The sequence below is a fragment of the Psammomys obesus genome, unplaced genomic scaffold (assembly GCF_907164565.1).
Source record: "Psammomys obesus unplaced genomic scaffold, mPsaObe1.curated_primary_1811, whole genome shotgun sequence".
In the NCBI taxonomy this organism is placed as follows: domain Eukaryota; kingdom Metazoa; phylum Chordata; class Mammalia; order Rodentia; family Muridae; genus Psammomys; species Psammomys obesus.
This window is the reverse complement of record NW_026585504.1, coordinates 7,743,445-7,768,445: the sequence shown is the minus strand read 5'-3', so window position 1 is coordinate 7,768,445 and position 25,001 is coordinate 7,743,445. Positions and strand designations below refer to the sequence as shown.

Below are 25,001 nucleotides of genomic sequence, written 5' to 3'. Positions count from 1 at the left end.
ATTTTTTTTTTTTTTTTTTTTTTTTTTAATGAGTTACTAGCATGAGGCCAAAACACATAGGCAAGTATGTCTGAGGTTTTGGGGACAGTAACTTCTTCATTGCCCCAAAGATGGCTGTCTGGAGAGTGATCTCCAAAAGGACAAAGCACCCCACTAAAGGCACTCTGCTGGCGATTCTGCAAACCACCTGTAAAAAAATGCCTCGGAGCCTGAGCACAGCACACGGTTTCACAGCACCAATGGTGTTCTTAGACTGAAGCACTTCAAACGAGCAAAGCACAAGTCTGTGAGCTCCCGATTCTCCTAATGACAAAACTCAGAGTACTACTTACAGTCATTTTACAAAGATGAACTGAGAAACTGTGAAAATCAGGCATTTAGTAAGACATGACTGCAATCCCAGCACTTGGGAGGCAAAGTCTGGAATGTGGTGCTACATACAGAGTAAGAGCTTGATTTAAAAAAAAAAAGGAAAAGGAAAATGTGCCTTAAAACATTATAAAGACTCAAAGCTTACTGAGTATTTGATTCAAGCTATATTATACAATAAGCCTTAGTATAATTCCAACATCATAAATAAGGCGTACCTTTTAAGTTTGTCTGTTAGGTTCTCTGGTGTTGTGCAACCAGTAATACAAACACTACATTTATAACAGGATAAACGGAGAAAACTACTGTATTTACTTACACTTCGGGTCCAGGCTAAGCGGTCGGTGTTATAACCCATCATGTTCAAGAGACAAATCACAAATAAAGTCCATTCTGAGTGATAACTGGGTCCTCCTGGAGCACTGTGGACATTGTACCACTTGACAAGCATCTGAACTGCTATTTCTTTTGGCAGGATGAACTTGATTGCTTGCAGACATGTTTGTACTATTAAAAGCAAACCCTGAGTTTAGTATGCTTTCTATGTATGTAGTCCCCTACTCTTTAAGTAGGAAGGTTCAAGTTGCTACTAAGTCAAGGCCAGCCCATAGAAAAAGAGAAATGTCATAAGGAGGCAATCAGGCACAAACATTGCCTCATCAACGTCAATCACTTTAAACCAACTAGTGAATTCAACAGAGATCACAGGAAATCTGAGGACAGCTGTCAGAGCCCTAATTTTGGATTAGAAATAAGGTGAATATATAGCCCACTTCACTTGAGATAACGCTAACTACAACCACTGCTCTAATAAATAACTGTTCCTGTCTCACTCTCAAAACTGACCTAGTTGGAATAAAGTTTACTCTATGAAAAAAATCTAATTTCTACACCAATAAATTTACCTGAAACACCAATTTAATCTTTCAGTAGCTACAACATGCAACACAGGCACCTACCAACAGGAACACTTAGGGGGCAATGCAAGATGTTCTAAATGAGTGAACATTCCTGTCAACTAAAACTGCAACTTTTAATTCCTAAAATATCTTCCCTCACCATGCCATAATGGTGAGGGTTAGGACAAATGCTCTATAGTGTATACTATTCTTAGTGATGCCTAGTCATTGGTGTGAACATCAGTTGCAGCCTGCAAACAGTGCAGATGTGCTACTGGGAGTAGCTCCAGATAGTAACAGCGTTCATTCTCATTCCCTCCCCTCCATCACTGTCACTGACTCCATCCTTAGCAGCACAGCCTTTTCCTCATCATTCTGCTATATGAGCACAAACACTGCAAATGAAAATGAATCTTAGAAAACTAAAAACCAAGTATGTTACAGCTGAAAACAAAGTAAGATTAAATCAGATGTTGCAGAGCAATCACTCCTACAAACAAGCTGTAGGCTGGAGAGACGGTCTAAGTCAAGAGCATGGGCTGCTCTTGTTCAGAACCTGGGTTCGATAAGTTGCTACCACATGGCAACTCACAACCATCCATAACTCTAGTCTCAGAGGACATGACGCCCTCTTCTGGCCTCCATGGGCGCAGCATTCATGTGATGCACAGACATACACGCAGGCACACACTCACATACACAGAAAAGAACGGAAACCATCTCCATCAACTGAGTGCTAAATCAAACCGTACCTAATTCTGAGGTGGCCACTTCAGGGATAGTGATCCTAACCATGGAGCCATTACTCAGTTCCTAGTGAAAGAATGGAAACAAGAAAAAATGACAGCTTAGGCATTCTAAGTCTTTAAAAGCTTTAAAAAAGAAATGGTAATTTATACTACTGTTTGCATGTCAAAGCAAAATCCAATAAAACAAATCGCTACATTTTTCAATGAGAAATGAATGCTTCTAACTAAATATGCATTTTTGCAAAATACTTTCAGAAATTTCATTTTAATAGTGTTTTTATACAAATACTATATGAGACATCATCATCAAAAAGTGACTTCCACCAAAAAGACAAAGGCATGACAATATGCAACAGATGGACTAAATATACTTCTTTTAAATAAAATTATTAAATATTTTTATTAATTACTTGAGAATTTCATCCAACATTTTTTTTATCATAGTCACCTCCCTTTCCTCCCCCTAAGTCCTCCCAGGCCCTCCCACTTTTCTATGCCCAACTTCCTGTCCTCTCTCCTTTTCTTAACAACCCATCAAGTCCAATTTGTGCTACACTCCTGGATGTGGAGCAATCCACTGATGGGTGGACCCTTAAAGGAAACCAACCCTCCACCCCAGAAACCACTGACTCCCCACACTCCTGAGTGGGGGATGGGACTGGATACATGTTTAATATCTCAGAAGATAAAAACTGAACTAAAGTAGAATAGTACAAAATGATAGTATGTTTTAAAAATTATGAGACACAGGAGTGACAAATTCACTCAGCAGTTAAAGCAATTATCTTGAAAGCCTGGCAACTTGGGTTCAGTTCTTACAGCCCACATGAAAATAAGAGAGAACCAACTCCATGAAGTTGTCTTCTGGCCACATGTATGCAAACCCCTATACATATGCACTTCATATAACAATAGTAAGTGTTTAAAATCATGAGAGATGTTCATACTCATTTTCACACATGATTTTATATCCTGCCAAAAGTGAAGTGTCAGCCAGCTACTCTACCCTTTGAAGGAGGACTTACCAGAGTGACTCTGTTATGAACAGGGTCTCGCACGGAATGAATGTAAGTTCCAAGCTGCTGGAAAGTGCAATCCTCATTGTAGAGAGAATCATTAAGTTTTGAAGAATCCCTCAATTCTGGAACTGGAGACAACAGAACCACCTAGAAAAAAGTCACAGCACAACACAGATGAGAGACTTTTTGAGACTTAAAAGAAACTATTTTTGCATATGGTTTGATGATTCCAATCATTCTGTTCCAGTAATGAGCCTGCAGCAAGCTGAGCTCTTCACAGAAAACTACAAAAGGCATCTGACATATACATATGCATATCATGATGCCCTTCAAATGGAGACCACTTGTCTCTGGGCTTTCTAGCCTGATGAGCACAGGTGTCAGCCTGAGTTGCTCATAGAACTCAGCCTCATTCCCCAATGGCACTCAACAGCCTAAGAGAACTAATGCTGCTAGCCAACACACCATCATTCATTCACACCTGTCCAGGCCTGCCATGTCACTCTCTTCCTCTGCACATACACCAAGCTCAGCCTTATATACTGACACAGACTTCACTCAGCCTTACTATCTTCAACCCTAGGAGAAACTCATCTAAAACAAATGAGTTGAAAAACTTCTCACAAACACACAATGCCAAGGGAACTGCACTGAGAACACCGTCTTTTCCTCCACCCCACTTTTATCACATAACAGTTTTCTAAATTTGGACAATGAAGCTCCATGCTCCTCTGCACATCCACCTATAAAGTAAAGTATCTTCCCAGTGAGTACAGTTGTTCTAACAGGAAAATACTGACAGAGCAGACAGTGCCTAGCATGCAGACAATTTAAAATAATAAGCTGTTGTTGTTACCCCACTCTTTAAATCACTACTACTATCCCACTCTCTGCTCTGCCCCAGCCAACACACTATTACGTATTCCACAGATCTGTTGATTCTTTAGCTCAGGTTTTAGGAGACACACTGACGACATGATCTTCTAGCTACATACGGTATTGCATACCTATAACCCAGCACTGATGAGCTGAGGGCAGGGCATCGGGAGCTCAAGATTAGGCCACCATGAACTACACGTGATGCCTCAGGAAGAAAAAGCCTTTTGCACGCTCCTGTGTTCATGCCCTTGCCCTGAACAGTCCTTTATTTACCCTCTTACCCTCAAGATTTAGGCCAGAATGACACGCCTTGAGCAGCGTGTCCTGCCCTCGATAAAGGCAGAAGCATTAACACCTTTGCTCCTCAATTATAATTCTTTTTTTAATCATTTAATTTTATTTTATATGCATTGGTGTGAGGATGCCAGATCCCCTGGAATTAAGAGTTAAAACAGTTGTGAGCTGCCATGTGGTGGGAATTGAACCCGGGTGCTCTGGAAGAACAGCCAGTTCTTAACCACTGAGCCATCTCTCCAGCCCGTCTTATAACTCTTAAAGGGCTACCTTAAATTATGATTTTTTTTTTCCTGTTTTTCTCTTTTTGGATTTTCAAGACAGGGTGTCTCTGAGTAGCCTTGGTTGTCCTGGACTCGCTTTGTAGACCAGGCTAGCCTCAAACTCACAAGAGAGCTGCCTGCCTCTGCCTCCTCAAGTGCTGGGATTAAAGGCAAAATTATGATTTCTTATGCAGACCACACATCTACTACATTTTGAGAAATTGTGAAATCTCTAGATTGAAAAAAAAAACAAAACTATTTTCACCTCATCCTCAAAGAACATAGCACAAAGGAAATCAGCATGTAGGAACCTCCACTTTTGCTTAAAAACTTGTATCTGTAAATATTTCCTAAAATTAAATTAACCATGCAAAGAACTCATACTTGACCAAACCTCTTTAAAATCTGATTAACATTCGACGAGACCTGGTCTATTTCTTACCTCGTCCATTGATCCAAGTAACTTGCTGAGAGGTTTGGGGGTGCTAACCCCATCAAGCGGGGTGCTAGGCCGAGGCATCATGTTGGACATTGTCAGGGAAGGAGCAGGAAGCCCAGGAATGAAAACCTTCCCCACCTTGAGCAATAAAAAGACGAGGGGAAGGCGTCAGTGAATAGATCCTGTCCTCAGGTTGTATGTTTAGGACATGAGCTAAAAGTTCTTTACATAAGGTGAAGTTCACGCTCACTATACACAACTGAAAAGCAAAATGCACATTTAACAACCTTTCAAATTCTACCAGCCAACTGTGAATACCTAGGTATAAATTCTTTTGTTTAAAAAAAAAAAGCTGTAAAAGCAATGTTAAAGAGAGTTTATCAAATTTCATAAAGGACATCAAGAGTCATACTTATAACCCCTTTATATAAAAATTCAAAAAACTGTTCTTCAGTGACTCATAAATGCAAAGCTAACAATAAAATCAAAGGACAGTTTATTGAAAATTCAGGATAGTGTGTTGGAGACGCAGATGGCAGCTACATTTAGAGAACATAATAAAGCTATTGGCCAGGTATTGGGGTGGAGGGGGGGTGGTCCCAAGACATGTGCTACTTAATGAGACCCCGCCTTATAGACAATAATATTAATAGGAAAAAAGAGACACCGGCAATACATTTCCTTCATTGTTCCCTAGACTAAGTATATCTTTTTATTTGTTCATTTATTTTTTTATTTCTTGAGACAAGGTCTCACTATGTAGCTCTAGCTGTTCTGGTACTCACTAGGTAGACCAGGCTGACCTCAAACTCACAAAAATCCACCTCCCAAGTCTGCACCACCACACCCAGCTTAAGTCTGTATTTTTAAATTTTACAAGTGTTACAAAAGGAAGCTGCAACCAACATAAATAACATTTAGTATAATAAATGCCAGGTTTGGGGCACATGCCTTTAAATATTGCAACAATGCTGGTGCTTCCCCAAGCTGCTAATCTTCCATTCCCAAACTGGTTTCCAAGGCTACCTGTACACAATAAAGCTTCCCATTTGGCGGTGACACGTGCACAGCAATGCATTAATGGTGAGCCCTAGTCCAAATTAAGACTGGCCTCCACAATTAGCTTCATTTTTCCACAAGAATCTTCTACAAAATTGCACAGAGGAAGCAGAGCCGACTCTAACGGAGGCAGCTCTACCGAAAGCACGAAGCACTGCTTTCACATACCCGAACCACTCCAGTGTACAGCACCAGGTTCCCGTTGCCTTCCAGTACCAACATGGTGTCTATCTTCTAAAGAGGAAAGAAAGCAAACAAAACCCTCTTGTATTCTAAGTAAATAATGTCCAGAAAAACCTGATAGAGCACAGTACTTTCTCTGTGCACTCACCTCCACTGGCGCTGCATCTTTTGCATGTACGTTGGTGACAGAACCAAAGATGAGCTGGGTCTTGTCATTGCTCTCTTGAAACTTCACACAGCTAAATATGAAAATAAAGACAAAAAGAAACGCATCTTAAGAGTATTATGTGGGTCAGGCGTGGTGATGAACTCCTTTAATTCCAGCACTCGAGAGGCAGGGGCAGAAGGATCACTGTGAGTTCAAGGCCAGCCTGGTCTACAGAGTGAGTTACAGGACAGGCAGGGCTACACAGAGAAACCCTGTCTCAAAGAGAGAGAGAAACAAGTACATGTTCACTATAGCTGGAGAACAAGAGGCCAGACAGTATGGGATGGATACAGAAATGCAGCAAAGGAAAAATCATCAAAGTAACAAGGTATTTTGTATCTTAACTGTTACGACTATTACACAAATCTGCAGATTTGAGAAAAATGCATGAATACATATAAATATACACAGAAATAAATACATGTAAAACAAAAGAATGGCGATATGTGGGTCATACTGACACCAGTTTCCTGATTTTAGAAACATGCTATGGTTACATAAGATGTTACCACTGGGAAAAAAGACTGTATGGGGACGAGGGGAGCTAGAAGGCTCAGCAGGTAGAGCCTGACAGCCTGCATGTAATCCCTAGGACCATACAGTGAAGGAGGACAGATCCTCTAACTTGTCCTCAGACCTCCACATGAATGCCTCAGGATACAGACAGACACACAGGCACAGGGAGACACACAAAAAAATGTAATAATAAGAAGGACTTCTCTATAATTTTACAGCTTGCTATAAGCTATAGTAATTTCTAAGTGAAAAAGTAAGACAGAAAATCCCCCAGAATGAGGCTGTCTGAGTCTCATTAGGGCAAGTCATCTCTCCATCAGAGGGGCAAGATTAGCTGCAAATGGCAGAGGGACTGTCCATGGTGACAGAGTGTTTAAGCCTGAACTGTGGTGGCTGATGGCTACATACCTCTATAAACACACTAAAAATAATCAAACTGTGCACTTACTACAAGCTAATATTATGATACATAACCTACTTCTCAATAATGCTACATAAGACAAATAGAAAGGGACAGAGGGAATCAGCTCTAAATTTCTTCAGAGATAATAAGAAATAAAAGCACTTACCGTAACTGAAGCTGGGTCTCCACTAAAAAGCACAGGAACTTCTGCCCACACAGGTCAGTCGTTATAAATACCTTCGAGGCCGCAGAATTTTTCTCTCTGAAGTAAACACATGAATAAACTGTCAGTATTAGTCCAAAAATCTACCTCAGTAACTTAAAAATCTTTGAAAATGTTCTACAAGAAAGCTAAATACTTCCTGGATCAAGTAACAACCATGACACAAAAACTCCATGTTCTGTGTATGTGGTCAACTCTCACTTCTAAAACTAATCTTTCCACTTCCAGATTCCCTCATACATCCATCGTGCCCTTTCTCTGTATGTGCAATGCTTTCTCTACTTGAGCATAGCTCTGCTCAAGTCTTAGACTAGACTGCGGCCTAAAAAGCATGCAACAAGGGATGAAATGAAGGGCTCGGAAGATGGCACAACCAGTAGGCACTTGCCATGCAAAGGTGAGGATGAAGTTTGAATTCCCAGGACCTTACTAAATGGCAGGTCAATGTGGTGGTCCAAGTATAAATGCAGCACTTGGAAAGTAGAGACAAGGGGTTCTAGGACCGAGACAGATAGTATAAGCAGCCAGACTAATCAACTCTGGATTCAGCTCAATAAATAAATTTATTCCCTCAATAAATAAGATGTAGGAGAATCAGAGAAGACTCTTGATATCAAACCCAGACCTTCACATGCACATACCAGTAGAACTACACATGCAAATATACACATACACACACAAATATATTACATACACACAAAAAGAGAAAAAGAGAGAAAGAGAACATGCATACAGGGGTTAGAATGTTTTTTAGGGCTGGAGAGATGGCTCAGAGGTTAAGAGCATTGACTGTTCCTCCAAAAGTCCTGAGTTCAATTCCCAGCAACCACATGATGGCTTATAACCATCTATAATTAGGTCTGGCGCCTTCTTCCTGCATGCAGGCATGATAATGTATAAATTATAAATAAATAAATAAATCTTAAAAAAAAAAAAAAGAATGTTTTTCAACCTAGCCACACAACCATTTTTACTCAGGGTTAGAGTTAGGGTTATGTGGATAGGTAAAAAAAACAAACAAACAAACAAATAAACAAAAACCCCACTCATAGCTTATATGTGCAAAGCAACAAATTTGGGTGAAATTCACAGAAATTACATAGTTCAGGTAAGGCAAAACACCCTGAGGCAACTCCCTAAAACATTCTATGAATCTATGCTCGCTTCCTCAGCTCCCGTTCACCTTCTGTCCACGCTGCCCTGTCCACTCTCAAGCCTAAGGGAAGTAAAGTAACCCGACTGTTGTCCACACACCTCTGAGGTCAACAGTCAGGGAAAAGCAACACCATCATCTGAAATACTAGCGCTACTTTCTTCTTGAAATGTCTGTGTGTTCCTGATGTCCCTACTGGTACTCCCACCTGACTTTGCTTCCTCTGCCTCTGCAGTCCCTAGCCTTCTACACCAGTCAATTTTAACTTGTCAGGAAATGACAGACTAATGTGAAAATTGAATGAATTTTTAAAAACATTGCCTAGGAAAGGCTTACACTTCACATCTCCACCATCACCTAATAACTTCACAATGAACAGAAGCCCTGTAAACTTATCCACAGCCCTCCAGGAACCCTAAGAGCTCATAGTCACTACTCACTCTCTAAATCCTAATGCACCTCTCTTGCCTCAGTCACACCTACAACTCATTCTGCTGCTTGTTTACTATACACATGTAAGCAGACCCAAAAAGCAACCAGTCTCTCATGCCTCTTCATTCGCAGCCCGCCCCTCCCCTCACAAAGTGAATACTCCCACTCTGAACTGCTCTTTAGATCACAGCTGTCTTCTGTGCCCCTCTTCCCCACCCCTGCCTGTACAACAGCAAGTGTTCCAGTGTTACTGTCTTTCACTGTGTGTTGGACAAGCGTTAAATGCCTTACTAATTAGCCCACACACTGGCATGTGGTTGGGTTAACTAACAAATTATCAATGAGATCATAAAAAGATTAGGGTTATTTATTTCTCAAAAAGTAGAGCTGACTGGCTGGAGAGATGGCTCAGTAGTTAAGAGCAGTGTCTGCTTTTCCAGAGGTCTTGAGTTCAATTCCCAGGAACCATATGGTGGCTCATAACCATCTATAATGTGATCTGATGCCCTCTTCTGGCATGCAGGAGTACATGCAGATAGAACATTGTATACATAAAAATAAATATTTTTTTAAATGTCCAGCTGACATTTAACACAGAGATAAGATTTACTAAAAACAGCTATAACATCTTAAATTATGAAATCTACATGTGGTGAGACTACCCTCCCTCCTCCAGGCTCAACTTTATATGCTTTATATGCTTAGCCCCAACTGAGGGGCTGCCAGGGAAGGATTAGGAGGTATGGCCTTGTCGGAGGAAATGTCTTAATAGAGCTAGGCTTTGAGATTTCAAAAGCCTCCTCCAGGACCGGCATCTTACTCTTGCCCTGCCTGCTGCCTGCATATCAGAATGTACCAGCTACTGCTCCGGCACCATGCCTGTCTGCTTCCCAACAACAGGATAATAAACTAACTCTCTGAAACTGGAATCAAGTCCCAATTAGATGCTTTCCTTTATCAGTGTTGCCTTGGAGCCGGGCTCAGTGGTGTATGCATGGAATCCCCACACTCAGGGAGGCAGAGACAGGCAGATTTCTGTGAGTTCAAGGTTAGCCTTGTCTACAAAGAGAGTCCAGGGCAGCCAAGGCTACACAGAGAAAATCCATCTTGGGGGGAAAAAGTGTTGCCATGGTAATGGTGTCTTTTCACAGCAGTAGAACCCTAACTATGATACTACAGAATCAGGTGTTTTACCCCAAAACTTTAAACACCTCAAATCTCAAAGATTACTATCTTAAAAAAGTATTCAATGACAAAACATTTTTATTATCAATAAAAATGTATCAATAATTTCTTTTAAAATTAGGATGGTATAAATGTATATCTCTATAGTTTATATGTTAATAACATAACTGATGCTGAAAGATGGTTTAAAATTTTCACACATATTTGACAAGCACACTACCACTGAGCTAAACCGACCAGGCACAACACCAAACATTAATAATTTTTTCTTTGAAAAGAAAATTATATCCAACAAACCTTGTATTGGGAAGTGTCTCAGTCCACAGGTGGTCAATGCACAGCTCAGGAATAATTGGCTCTGTTTCTGGTGCCAAAAATGAGTCGTTGAAACTGCCACTCGGAGAATGAGAAACACTGTGTCTCTTTGGTGACTGATTATGGCTTGAAAGGTTGAATCTTTGCACCCCTGAGAAAGAGTGCACACCTAAGGCAGGAGAATGAGCACGACTGCAAAATAACCAGAGAGAGGGCATCACCACGAGCAGCTAGAGTTTCTAACACATGGCAGTAACACGTCTCCAATCCTACACATAGGCAATACTTATGGTACAATCCCTCTTACACAGACACTTTCAAAATTAAATAGCTATTTAAATGGTTTGCACTTTACGATAGCCTAAAGCTTATTTTGAACGCGTGTTAAATCATACTCATAAAGGGCTGGAGAGATGGCTAAAAGGCTAGGAGCACTGGCTGCTCTTCCAAAGGTCATGAGTTCAATTCCTAGCAACCACATGATGGCTCACAACCATCTATAATGAGATCTGGTGATTTCTTCTGGCACGGAGGTGTACATGCATAGATATATACATAATAAATCTTTTTAAAAAAGAAACAAACAAAAAAAAACACACTCATGCCAGGCAGAGAGGAGCACACCTTTAATCCCGCACTAAAGAACCAGAGAGGCAAATCTCTCTGAGTTCTAGAGCAGTCTGATCTATATACTGAGCTCCAGGAAAGCCAGGGCTACACAGCTACACAGAGAAGCTCCGTGCATGTGTGTGTGTGTGTGTGTGTGTGCATGTGCGTACATGCCGTGCATATATATAATATGATATACACTCATGTAAAACTGAAAATGAGCCTATTTTATTCTTCAGAAAATGGCTTCATTATTCATTATTCACAAAGGTCTAAAGTATGCTGCTTGTACTATGTCCATGCAGCAGCATCTGTGTGCATCTATGCTAATGAAACAGCATGTGGGGGGCTGGAAAGATGGCTCAGAGGTCAAGAACACTTGCTGCTCTTCCAAAGGTCCTGAGTTCAATTCCCAGCAACCACATGGTGGCTCATAACCATCTATAGTGAGATCTGGTATATAGGCAGAATGCTGAATAAATAATAAATAAATCTTTTAAAAAAACAAAACAAAACAGCATGTGGGCAGGTATATATATCAAATATCAAAAAAGAAACAAAAATCATAAATTAAGGTTAAAAAACTAACGTATCTGTAGAATTAAATGTTCACCCAAGTGCTGCCACCTCATGAGAGAAACAAAGCAACCTTACAGCAGCATAAGCAGGTTCTAAATGTGACACAAAAAACTGAGGCATCACGGATTTAAAATCCTTAAAGTAGTCATACTTTATGACCTTTCCCCCTGAAAACTATCCAAGAGCTGTCAATAGAAACCTTAAATCCTTCAAAACATGAGAGAGCTAAAAGCTTTGCCTACCTTGTTTAAAACAAAGAAAGACACCCACCTTAGAGCTGCCATGTTGGAAATGGAAGGCGAACGGGAGTGCAGACTGGGTGATGAGGCCGAGCGACTCTGGCTGTGAATGGAGGAGTAATTCTGGAAAGGTGAAGCCACGGGAGATTCGCCTTTGGAGAGGCTTCTGAGATGTGCTGTGAGGGAGCTGCTAGTGGCTGCATTCTGCAGTGTCCCCGCCTGGTCAGGGAACTTCAAAACAGCATTCTCTTCCTTAAGTCAAAATGAATGGGAAAAACAAGAAAACAATTAGAATAAAAAGGCAATTTCCTTGAAAATGAATGATAGACGGCAGTTATTAAAGACACAGGACGTGTTCTTTACCAAGGAAATGCAATTGACCTCAAAAATGTGCAAGTGTTCAGGGTTGACTAGCTATTCCAGGAAGAAGCAGGTGCAGTCAGCCTCACCTCTGGCTTCACCCTCCGGAGAGTCCACACAGAATGCACACCCTGAACAGCATCGTAGGTCATTACAATGGAGGGGTCAATGTTGAGAAACACAATTTTCACGGCAGGATCTACGACATATTGTACCCGTGATGAGCCAAAAAGACCTGAAAATCAAAATGGAAATGACCAGGTACAGAATAGTAGCTTTATTCTTTTAAAAGAGTTCTTTAGGAAGAAAGTTCTCATCGTTCCTAAAAGGAAAGAGAACCAAGGCAATTAAAGCACAAACCCATTCAGTGCTATCTGACAACAAATTTTAAATTTACTGAGTGTCAACTTCCTTAAAATGCATTAAACAAGACATTAATGACTGTTGCACTTTGACATACATACAACTCATATGTTGAAGATACGTCCTGATTCACCATTAAATTCATCTGCCAAAGGCAAAGTGTCCAAGACTCCTGCATCCTTCAACAATCAACCTCTTCTTCATCTTTTTTGGGTTTTGTTTGAATGGTTGTTGTTTTGTTTTGTTTTGATTTGTTTTGTTTGTTTGTTTGTTTGTTTGCTTGGTTGGTTTTAGTTTTTCTGAGACAGGGTTTCATGTAGCTCTGCTGCCCTGCCTGAAACTCACTATGTACACCAGGCGGGCCTCAAACTCACAGAGATCTGCCTGTCTCTGCCTCCCAAGTACTGGGGTTAAAGGCACATCCACTGCATCTAGCTACAATCAACCTCTTTAGAGAGTACAATCACCTATTGAAAAGGTCTGACTTGCTCACTGGTTCCATCCTGTCCTCTGTACTAGTTAACCAGAGGTAGTAAACAATATGTTTACTTATTACAAATGAAGTTTTTCCTACTGAGTCCAGGTATTTTTCTATAGCACCACAAACCAGTTTCCACATCCTTGATAATTTCTTTCTTAGTTAAAATATGAGAAAAGAAAAAAATGGTATTTTGAGAAATAAATTTTTTTTTTTCAGTTTTTTGAGACAGGGTTTTTCTGTGTGTAGCTCTGGATGTCCTGGAACTTGCTATGTAGACCAAACTGTCCTCAAACTCACAGAGATTCGCCTGCCTCTGCCTCCCAAGTGCTGGGATTAAAAGCATGCGCTACCACTACCTGGCTCAGAAATTTTTTTATAAAGAATGAATAAAACTATTCAGGCTGGATGACACACGCCTTTCATCCCATCATTTGGGAGGCAGTGGCAGGCAGATCTCTGTGAATTTGAGGCCAGCTTGGCCTACATAAAGAGTTCCAGGCTAGCTAGGCTCTGGGATCCTGTCTCCAAAACATAAAAAATAATAAAACCAATTCAGGATCTAAAGCAGAGAGGGACGAACAGGGCCGGAGACGGCTCAGCCATTAATAGTGCTTGCTGCTCTTGCAGAGGACCCAAGCTCAGTTTCTAGCACCATTGTCACAGCAGCTCAAAAGCACCAGCTCCAAGGATCCCATTCTATCTCCTGGCCTTTGTGGGCATCTGAACTCACGTTCATGCCCACAAGTAGGTACACATACTATACTTAACTAAAAATAATAAAATCTTTTGAAAGAGAGAGACAGAATCGTCCCTGTGTAGTCTCAAGCAATCACCCTACCTCAGCTGCAGCAGTAGCTGGACCTGCACATACACACCACCACACCCAACTTTTATCAAATTAGAATTGTACTCAGTTTTGCACGTTACTCACAACATCCAAAAGATCAACAATCTTTTTTTTTTCCTACAACCTAAAAAGACAGCTGGTATGATTTACAATAACACCCATGGCTACTGCACTCATGAGGCAGAAGATAACGTCTCAGTGGCTTTTGAAATGTGCAAGGCTGTAAACGTCCTTCTAGTCTTCAGTCTATATCTGTAGGTACCTATTCATGTTCAGTCAGCCTAAATTTAAAGCCAAGCATACAGAAACTGTTCAGAAATACTCAAAGTGTGGAGCCCCAGTAAACTTAAACACAGAAAGGGAAATACTAAAAAGTCCCAGCAATCAGGACCTGTAATTTTTCTATAGATAGATAGATAGATAGATAGATAGATAGATAGATAGATAGATAGATAGATAGATAAGCAAACAAACAAACACACACAGAAAGGGAAATACTAAAAGGTCCCAGCAATCAGGACCTGTAATTTTTCAATCAATCAATCAATAAATAAAAGAAAGAAAAAGACTTTAGTTATCCAAGTATCACTCATTTTCTTATTTTTAAAGAACAGTCACCTACAGGCAAGTTAACAGATGGCAGTGTCCCTCACTGATTTATATGCCTTAGTTTTACTGATAACTGTTGTCCCTGCCTTCAATGAGTTATTTTTGTGATAAAGGTTTCTTTCATAACTTGCTTAAATTATCTTCTGATAAAACAAGTCACTTTTAAAATAAACTTCATTTTTATTTCCTCCCTCCCCCAATGTCAAAACAGAGCTTATGTAAAAGAACATAAAAGTATACTTACTTCCAGATTTACAAACAAGTGGAGTTATTTCATCTAGCGGGTGCAGCATGCTGAACATAGTAGGCAAAGGTTCTCTAGCAATAAATAAATTCACAATCAATCACTGACAAGATAATTATGTGCACCTCGGCACTAACAGACAAAAGAAATCTAGTGCTACCACTTGAACATAAAATGCCCTCACAGGCTCAAGTTTGAACACTTGGTCCACAACTGTGGCACTGTTTTAGGAGGCTACGGAGCCTCTGAGAGTTACTGGCCAGCCCTGTTTCCAATTCCTCATTTCACGTCCTGATCTGCCAAGACACGCAGAGCCTCTGCCACACAGCCCTTCCAACACCAGCTCTGCCATGCCTTTATAGTGGAAGCTTTGGCATCTTTAAAAACTCAGTTACGTTATCTAAACAGGCTTTTGTTTTAATCCCAAATGTGGGATATGGAGCCACTTTTAGTTGATAAGAACTGATAAAAACCTTGTGCGGCTGAGAGGGGCATGGTCTTTGCCAGTTGAAGATAGTTTAACTCTGAGGACTCTGAGAGGATAAAAATACCAGAATCAAGAGAGAACAGAAGAGGATCAAAGTCTGCTGTTGGTTCGTCCTGCTGCTGCATTTGCTGGTTTGCTAGTTAGCTAGACGACTGGATATTCTGACTACAAAGATTGAAACTGCCCCAAGGAACAAAGTCTAAAAAGGTCTATGTCCCCTTTCCCTTCTAACCTTTTTTCTCTCCTCCCTAGGGTTGGAAGGGAGGTAGAGGCATAGGGAACCCCAAATATAATAGAGAATAAAGTTTGCCTACATGCCTTCCCTAAACAAAGCGCTGAAAATGTGAAGCAAAATAAGTCCTTCCTCCCTCAAGGTGCTTGTCAAGCATTCTGTCACAGCTACCATCTCAAAAAGTAACGTTCTAAACTCTTCATTGCTGTCTGCCATGGCATCCTGTTTTAGTTCTAAAAATATCTTGTTGTAATAATTCTATATATACACATAAAAGGAAGCTATGACCAGATGAAACCCTGCAAACAGCAGCCATGACATGACGGAACTCACAAGGCGGTTGTTCACTTATCTCTCCTAATGGCCTAATGGCAGTGTGTCTCTGTGGTATCTAAGAAATGTTTTTTCATAAATGGGTACATTTTTAAAAAGAGAAAAATACTTCAAGTAATTAAGTTTGTAATTTCCAAAAAGTTAAAGAGGAGGAAAGGGGCTGGCTTTCTATCATCGCAGAGATTAAAATCTGCAAACAGCTCTGATACAGCAAGCATCTGCTTTTGCACACATTATGTCTGCTGTGCACATTCCTCCTTTCAGTGAGCTCACAGTTTATGGGAAAGCACGGTAACCACACGGTCAAAAGGCAGCCACCATTAACTGTGCACTTAATAGACACTGGGCCCTCTGTGACAGTCTGCATAAATCCCAAAAGGTGACTAAGAACATCCCTGCAACAAATTAGGAAATGAAAACTAGGAGAGTGATAATGACCTATCCAAAGCATTACAATGAAGACATGGCAGAGCTAAGAACTGAGTCCTGTCATTATTGCGCTACTGTTAGTCAGGGTTACTAAGGAGAGTGTGAGACAAGGAAGGCCTGAGTGACAGTCACAGGCTAGCTCAAACCGGCATGAAAACGTGCAATACTTACGCTGTGAACACAGACATCTTCTGCACTCCAACCACTTAGGTTAACAAGTTTACTTCAGAATCAACATTAGAAAAGCCTAAGAAATAACATTCTGAACAGAATGAGATGAATACCTAGGCAGGCTTGGAGGCACCTCCTGTGAAGAGCTGCTTCGTTCAAAGAGCAAACCATATTTAGTGGCCCAAACATTTGCCACCTGTCAATGAGAGAGTAGAGAGACAGAAGCAAGAGAACTATTGTTTATGAAAAGGTTTCAGGAAACATGACAGAACATTCTATTTTCTTTGAATTTACTGGGAGCTTTCCAAATAATATCAAAATCTACGACTTTTAATAAGCAACACTAAAACAAAAATCAAACCTATGGAAGAGGTGCTCATCGGGAAATTGCTGTCAATATCATCAACAGGAGAGTGTAAGAGCACTGAGCATTAAAAGATGATGCAATGCGGGGGTTGGAGAGATGGCTCAGAGGTTAAGAGCACTGGTTGTTCTTCCAAAGGTCCTGAGTTCAGTTCCCAACAACCACACAGTGGCTCATAGCCATCTATGATGATATCTGGTGCCCTCTTCTGGCCTACAGGCAGAATAATGTATAAATAATAAATACTAAGCTTTTAAAAAATAGAAAAAAAAGATACAATGCAAAAAACACCAATATTATTCATATGCCTAATATAATAGAGCCAAAATGCTTTATTAAATATTACTAAATATCATTAAACTGACAACCATCTCATAGTTCATAATTTACTTCACTAAAAAACTATTGTTGTAGAAAGGAGAGACAAACGGTGAACTAAACCCACTGAGATTCAGTTAAGTAAAAAAACTAACACCCTTGACACAAAAGAAACCTACATAAAAATCTGTTATACATGATCTCTAACAAAACACATACCAAAAACTTAAAACAAGAAGTTTACCTGAAATGGCAAGGAAGCTATATAATCCTTCCCATCTATGCTGTGCATGTTCATACATGAGCTCTGTAAAATACATATGCATTTCTCTACTTCATGGCTCTCTGAAAGAAAAGGGTACAAGATATATGTATTGTTTATTTTCCTGCTAAACAGTTCGATCCAAACAGCAAAAGTCAATGCATTATGCAAAACATTTAGGTTAAGCCACTGTGACTTAAGGGTTGCTTATGAATGTTATCACCGAAAGATAAATGCTTGGGAATCATGAAAAATAAAATTTCATAAAGAAACTTACTGTGGGTCTTTTCCGACTTATCCTGTGATGTAATGAAGTCACACCACAATGCCTAAAATCAAAACAAAATGCTTGTCTAAGAAAATATCTAAATAATCAACTGTCACCAGCTAAGGACACCAGTAACAATGATACTTACATAATACATTTCCTCAGCTCAATACAGATGTCTTTACACAGGAACACAGTGGCTGTCCTGGAACTCACTCTGTAGACCAACCAGGCTGGCCACGAACTCAAGACAGTGAGTTCCTGCCTCTGCCTGCCCAGTCCTGGGAGTAAAAGCAATATGCCACCACTGCCCAACTGGCCTTTTTTTTTTTTTTTTTTTTTTTCAATTGAATTTTTTTTTTTAAAAAAAACAAGGTCTCTATAGAGCCCTGGCTATCCTGTTACTGGCTATGGCCAGGCTGGCCTCAAATGCACAGAGATCTTCATGACTCCTGAGTGCTGGGATTAAAGGCATGCACCACCACAATGGGCCTCTTTTTTTTTATTATTGTTACATTTATTATTTATTTTGTGTGTGCCACAGCATACCTACGACAGTCAGCAAACAACTTGCAGGAATCAGTTCTTTCTCTTTACGGGTCCTATGGTCCTACGGGTCAACTCAGATTGTCAGACTTAGCAGAAATTGCCTTTATCAGCCTAGCCATCTTTCTGGCCACAGCCATCACTAGTAATCTCCAACCATTCCTCATATCATGCTACTTTGTAAGTTGAACCCCTAGGTCTCACGTTTACTACAAACTGAAAGCTAGATCTAAATATTACCGTTAAATATTTCTCAAAAGAAAATTTAGCAGACATCACATTTCCCCCTGTATTAGCTAGCTGGAGGTATATAAAATCCTTTACCCCACTGTGAGTTAAGCTGAAATCAATCACTTGGCTGAGCTGGAGACAACTTCAAAGAAAAGAAGCATTGGTCTCTTTACATGTAGGAAGTAATACCTTACTGCCATGTAGTATCCTTTTGTGCAACGGTGTTAATAAATTACAACTATGCCTGAACTGATTAGCACACTGGAAGCTACAAAATGATTTCTGCTTCACCATTTCATTTACATTTATGGGTTACATTCAATAAGTTAAGGGTTTTCCTACCAATTTTTAGAAACTGGTTCTCATAACTACTACAATAGCAGAAAATCAGGCTGAATTTCCTTTTACTACGAATCCAATAATGTTTATGTATTCAGTAACTGGAAATGAATTATAGAAATCATGTATTTTAAAATATTTTTGTGTTTTTAACATCACACCATTTTTTGTTGACAATAACGAACTCCAAGTCCCACATCTAGTGTTAAACACTATGATTTGCAGTGCCGTGTGTGTGTAAAAGTGCTTGTCTAGCATATAAAAGGGCCTAAATTCAATCCTCAGTACTACAAAAATAATAGCTATAAAAAATACGAGATTGTGCCAGGTGTGGTGGCGAATGCGTTTAATCCCAGCACTCAAGAGACATTTGCAATGGGATCTCTGTGAGTTCAAGGCCAGCCTAGACTACACAGTAAGTTTCAGAACAGACAGGGCTAGGAAGAGACCTGTCTTTAAAAAAACAAAATAAGTAAAGAGAGTAAAAAAGGTTGTATCACTGACAAAGAATAGTGTAAAGACTGTGACAGGCCAGGCATGGTGGGGCATGCCTGTCATCCCAACACACAGGAGGCTAGGGCAAGAGGATCTCAAGTGCCAGGCCAGCCTGGGCTACGGAGACCCTGTCCTGATGGATAAAATAAAGATCTGTTTTTCTGCCAGTAGCCTCACTACATGTCATAATGTACACCAAAAATCTGTTATAATTTTAAAACATAAGCTTCTTTCCCAAACAGCTGTACTAAACCGGTGATCGACTGCACAAACTCCATGAGCTCACCTGCTGGACGGTGCTATCCACTGTGAAGGCTTTGTAGACCGCCAGCGCCTGGCTTTTACTCCCTTTGCTCCAGATAACCATGTTCCCGGCCACATAGAGCTCTTCATCGTAGTCAGCTGTGTCGCCAATCTCACTCACACCTTTTCTTAACTGCCAGCTTTCCTTAAAAATAATACACAGGACACTCTCAAGCAATTCCTCCTTCTTTTTCAACAGTCTGCAACAAGATTTGCCTGTGAATTAGGATTCAGCCCGACTAACTCCTAAATGGATTCTGTGAGCAGGGTAGGTGAATTAGCAAAGTGGGCACATTATTTCAGAGGATTCTTAAGATAACTTAAGATGGGTGGGAGAGATGGCTCAGCAGTTAAGAGTACTGGCTGTTCTTCCAGAGGATCCAGGTTTGATTCTCAGCACCCACATGGCAGCTCACAACTGTCTGTCACGCCAGTTCCAAGAGATCTGATGCCCTCTTCTGGCCTCTATGGACACTGCACCCACATAGTGCACAGACATATAAGCAGGAAAACATACAGTTGTTTTTTTTTTAACTGATGCAAAAATTCTCTATAGGAAGTGTTTTATTTTATACGTCTATATCCCCAGTATTACTCTGTCAAGAACATGAGCAAATAAAAAGTTATCTTACATATAGATCATAAAATAAAACCCATGCTTGAAGGAAAACAAAAATGTATATATTAAATGTATGTGAAATGTAGAAGAGAGACAGTGAGGAACACAAGGGACTGAATGAAGGCCTTGTGCAGTGTAGACTTCCCTGCTTCACAGCTGCAAACACATTCATCTCCTTTCCCTTGTCCCACCCATAAGAGGAATAGAAGATAGAAAGTTTCTGATATCTAACTATCTACAGTCCAAGAGATTTGAATTCAAAGGCATATGAAGATTATGTAAGGCAAGGAAGGAGAGGTCAGTTCAGTGATAAGAGTGTTTGCCTATCAAGGCCAAGTGTGGGTTGGCCCCAACACTTACCCTCCCCCCCAAAAAAATAAGGAGCTAGGATAGGGGACAGGACAGAGACTACACACAGGAACTATTCTGTTCTGGTGTGGTTGTTTCCTGACATACTTTATAACTCATCTCCATAACTAAGAACCACTACTTTGCCAGGCATTGTGGCACACACATCTAATTCCAGTACTCAGAAGACTGAGACAGAGGACCAAAAGTTCAGCGTCAGTCTGGGCTACTTAATACGGCCCCAACTCATTAAAAAGAAAACGTACTACTAGTGTAACACTACTATGTGACATCAACCCTCTTCTAGAAACATGAGTTGCAGGTACCATTTCTAATCTCTAGCACTTAGTCATCAAAGAGTATGGAATCTGATTATCCACATACAAAGTAAAGATAGAGTTTAAAATGAGCAATGACTGAAGTACTGAACACTCATTACAAATCATATAACATGCCTAAGTAGGCAGCACCATATTTCAGCACTGACTGAAACTATGAAACATTAGCTTTTAACCAAGTGCCAACATAAACTTATTTCTCGCATGCATCTATGCATCTAGGTAGCTTTAAATGACAAGTACATTATTCATTCTAAATTTCAAAAATGTGGTGAAAATCTAAATAAAAACCTTCTGTTTCTCGTGGATTGTAACCTCCTGAAGAGATCCCACCAAGCCAGCTGCACCATCCGAAGACCACAGTTCTGAGGCTGGCTGCAGCTGACGAAGCTGAAGGTTCAAAGCATTAGGGTGGTGCTTGCAGTGGTCACGACCAAAAGGAACGAATTCCTGCAAATCCCCGGCTGCAATCATCGTTGCCCTTTCTTCAAAGAAGTTCGACATGGGTTCCAAATATCAACATTATTTCTGTGTGAATCCAAACACATTCTTGTCAGCCTTCTAGTCACAACTAGTTTATTACTACAAAGACCTGGATGGAACCATGGAGGAAATATGCCAATCCACCTCACAAACATTTCTACACACAGTAAGGAAGGATGGCTAACCTTCCGGCATTCTGTGGCATAATATGTGCAGATTCTGTCTCTGAGAAAACGTCTACAATAGCATTTAATGTCAGTGTTAGTGTCTGAAATGTCAACTGTTAGTGTCTGAAATGGCACTCAAGATTGTCTAATTAAATTTGACTGGAAACTCTCATCTGAAGTCTTCTTGACATCAGCCTTTTTTTTTTTTTTTTTTTTTTAATAATCACCTCAAAGCCTCTAGTTTTTAAGAAGCCTTCTACAAGTTACAAAGTCTTTCTTGGTGTGAATTAGATGTCATCCCTGAGATGATTATACTCAAAACCAGGTGCAATTTTCACCTTCTAGATATAACCAATATTGAGAACAGTTCAACCTGAAACAAAACTACAAATGCCTTATAAAAAGTACGGAAGAATTCCAAAATGTGGCTAGTCTTTTCAAATTCTATAAATTCTATAAATTCAAATTCAATAAAATAGCCCGACATTAAAGAACTTGCGACTTTATCCGACTTTTCCTTGTGCAATCATGTAATGTCATTCTCTTACAACTTAAAACAAGCCTAGAGGATTATCAATCACAGCATATTCACAGTTCGATGTGTTATGGCCCCAAAGCACCATGCTTAATACTTTCACAGTTCTCCCCAAGTTAAGTGTGTTATTAGGCACAGGGCACAAAAAAGTATTGAGTTGACACGCAACAAATAAAAGTGCCATTAATGGTTACTAGGAACATATGCAAACTGCGGTACCCAGAGTTGTGTCTCTACAAAAATTGGCTTCCCGTGCTTTAGAGCTGAGACGTAACGGCCCGCGCATCTGACCCAAGCGCACCGGGCACAGCCCGGAAAGCCGGCCTGACACTAGGGTCCCCTCACCCCAGCAAGGACGCAAGGTCTGCCCCGAGGCGCTCAGCCCTCGGGTCACCCAGGGCAACAAAATCCCGACACCAAGTCGCAGCGATGCGCTACTCGGCCCAGCCCGCACCTGAGTGACTCGGGACGCGTCAGGCGCTTGTAAGCCCCGGCTGCTCCCAGCAGGCGCAGGGGCCTCGGAGGCCCGAGAGCGGCGGCAGGACGGTCACGAGGGCTCGTCGGCCGCCACAGCTTTTCATCCCCTTTCCCTCCCAGAAGCAGGGGCAAGAACGGGCCGCGGCGGGTTACCACAGACGCGAAGGCATGCGAAGAACTCAAATGGAAGGGTCCATCTTGGATTTCCCGGCCTGCCTCGCGCCGAGGCCGGGCGCCTCCGGGACGCGCGGCCTCAGCGAGGACGTGGCGCCTGCGCAGTAGGAAAGGCTGCCTGCAAAAGCGCCTACCACCAAAGCAGCCGCTGACGTCACCTCCCTTCCTGACCGAATCTCTGAGATCCTCAAGTACGTTTTCAATTGAGTTAAGTTAGGTAATTGTTCTAGCTGGTTGCGTTTCCTTCTCACCTCAGGCAGAGATGTGTGCCTCCCTACTGAGGAATGGGAGCGCAAGGGAGGCCGCTCCCATTTTCTCAGGAATGCTAGGAAAGCACTCTACCAGGAACTCACACGCCCCCACCCAAGAGTTTGGGGGGAAATAAAAAAATGGTGGGACCATTCATTGCCTAAAGAATAAAGTTCTAGTCCACATCTTTGCCCAGAAACGCAGTTAGCTGATATTGATGCCTTCACTATAGCTGTCTATTGTGACACACACCTTGATATTTTACTTCATTCTTATTCTTTTACTTGGAATGTCATCCTTCAGAGCTTGAGGCTGCACTCCTAGTGGAAGGAGCTTCTCTTAGAACTTGGTGAGTGGAATGCCAGTTGAGTTGAAATACGCTTGCATCGGTATTCAAAAACACTCAATTTAGCAATCCTTTAATTCCTTCCTTCCTATCCTACAATGTTCCTTTTATCTCCAACAGGGCTTTCTGGAAGAACCAATAGAAGAGCGCACTTTAAGTTGCCTCTCAGAGAATCATTACTTCCATGCCCCACCCTCTTTACCTCTTGTCCCACCTCAGTCTATGAACCCCATCAACCCCACAAGTAGTCACTTGGATAGAAGGGTACTCCACTCTCCACGATGCTCGGACGCTCTGTGCAACCAGACCATTGTCATACTCGCGGAGAGTGTGATATCTTCTACCACTGCCAGAGCTGGATGAAAAGTATCGCATGGGGAATATGAGAACTGGCTTCTGAAGAGGCCATACTTTGAAACCCAAAATGGTAGGGAGCAGCCTAGTCAGCAAGTGAAGATGAGGACATGATCGCACCTAAGTATGGTTGAGGAGAAGGTTTTTATTGTGGATATGAGCTAGAACAGCCAGAGGCATCTGGAGGAGGCTTGACTAAACATGGACAGCAGAGGGGTGGGGAGTCGGGGAGCAAGAGAGAAAGAGAAGAGAAAACAGCAATCAAAACAAGAGAGACAAGAGGACCAAGAGAGAAGCTGAGGACCGAGAGAGCACTTTGCCAAAATGGCTGGGTTATATAGGAAAAAAAGAAGCTGAGGGAAGAGAAGCTAAACTCAGGAGCTAGAAAGGTTTAGGGTAGGGGGCAGGGGTGAGAAGTGCTGAGAGGAGCTGGGACTCCATAATAAGTACTTGTGCTGGGAGAGCCTGGGAGGCAGTGTTCTGTTCATTTTCATATGTTCTCTCTCTCTCTCTCTCTCTCTCTCTCTCTCTCTCTCCTCAGACAGATTTCACTGTGTAGCTGTCCTGGACTCGCTTTGATAGGTTAATACACACCTCAGCCTTTTGTCATGAGTTTTTTTGGGGATGACCTAACAGTCAAAAGGAAAAAGGCAGGAAGGAAATAGACCTATCTATAAATTATCATTTTTCTCTCCTTTCCTTGAACTATTCTAGAGAAATTTTTGCCTGTACAACCTGTCATGGCATGTACTGTGTGACTCAGTACACACATCAGTCTGCAGAGTTTGTGGCATTTTGTTGTAAAGTGTCAGCCAGTGCAATATTTATTGTGCCATCCTTACGTATCCTTGTCCTCTTTTCTTCATCCTCTCTCCAGGCCTAAACACCAGTTCTCTTCATTTCCGGATAGCCTGAAGAACACAGAACACACTGCTGGCTGTCCAAAATGGGATGAGGTGTCACTTTAAAGCATTATCTCAACTGTCATTTAATGAACAGGTGTTTCTTGGAGCAAATCTCTTAGGGTGCTTCTTCATGGTTTCAGCCTGTGTGACACCAAGGTCTACCCTATGTGCCTTAGTTAACTCTCTATTGCTATGACAAAATACCATAACCAAAGACAACTTATGGGGGAAAGGGTTTGTCTTATCATCATTCAGGAAGTCAGGGCACGAACTCAAGGCAGGAACCAGGAGACAGGAACTGAAGCAGAG

General features: G+C 41.2%; 1 protein-coding gene across 2 annotated transcripts in view; it reads right to left on the bottom strand.

Moving 5' to 3' along the window:
- The window catches only part of Anapc1 (anaphase promoting complex subunit 1), a 73,527-nt gene extending 50,599 nt beyond the window's left edge, over positions 1-22,928 (bottom strand). The window contains exons 1-17 of one of the 2 annotated variants that reach the window (XM_055615451.1): positions 22,642-22,928; positions 21,294-21,530; positions 19,681-19,842; positions 17,793-17,844; positions 17,498-17,598; positions 16,685-16,767; positions 14,920-14,993; positions 12,465-12,610; positions 12,047-12,267; positions 10,571-10,780; positions 7,447-7,542; positions 6,302-6,392; positions 6,139-6,204; positions 4,915-5,049; positions 3,043-3,183; positions 2,021-2,081; positions 689-876 (exon numbers count right to left, since the gene is read on the bottom strand). In XM_055615451.1, coding sequence (XP_055471426.1) covers positions 689-876; positions 2,021-2,081; positions 3,043-3,183; positions 4,915-5,049; positions 6,139-6,204; positions 6,302-6,392; positions 7,447-7,542; positions 10,571-10,780; positions 12,047-12,267; positions 12,465-12,610; positions 14,920-14,993; positions 16,685-16,767; positions 17,498-17,598; positions 17,793-17,844; positions 19,681-19,842; positions 21,294-21,506 — 2,040 coding nt within the window. In that variant the 5' untranslated portion in view covers positions 21,507-21,530; positions 22,642-22,928. Of the gene's footprint in view, positions 1-688; positions 877-2,020; positions 2,082-3,042; positions 3,184-4,914; positions 5,050-6,138; positions 6,205-6,301; positions 6,393-7,446; positions 7,543-10,570; positions 10,781-12,046; positions 12,268-12,464; positions 12,611-14,919; positions 14,994-16,684; positions 16,768-17,497; positions 17,599-17,792; positions 17,845-19,680; positions 19,843-21,293; positions 21,531-22,641 lie in introns of those variants that run through there. The other variant, XM_055615519.1, reaches the window with a different exon arrangement.
- Positions 22,929-25,001: the final 2,073 nt, after the last annotated feature.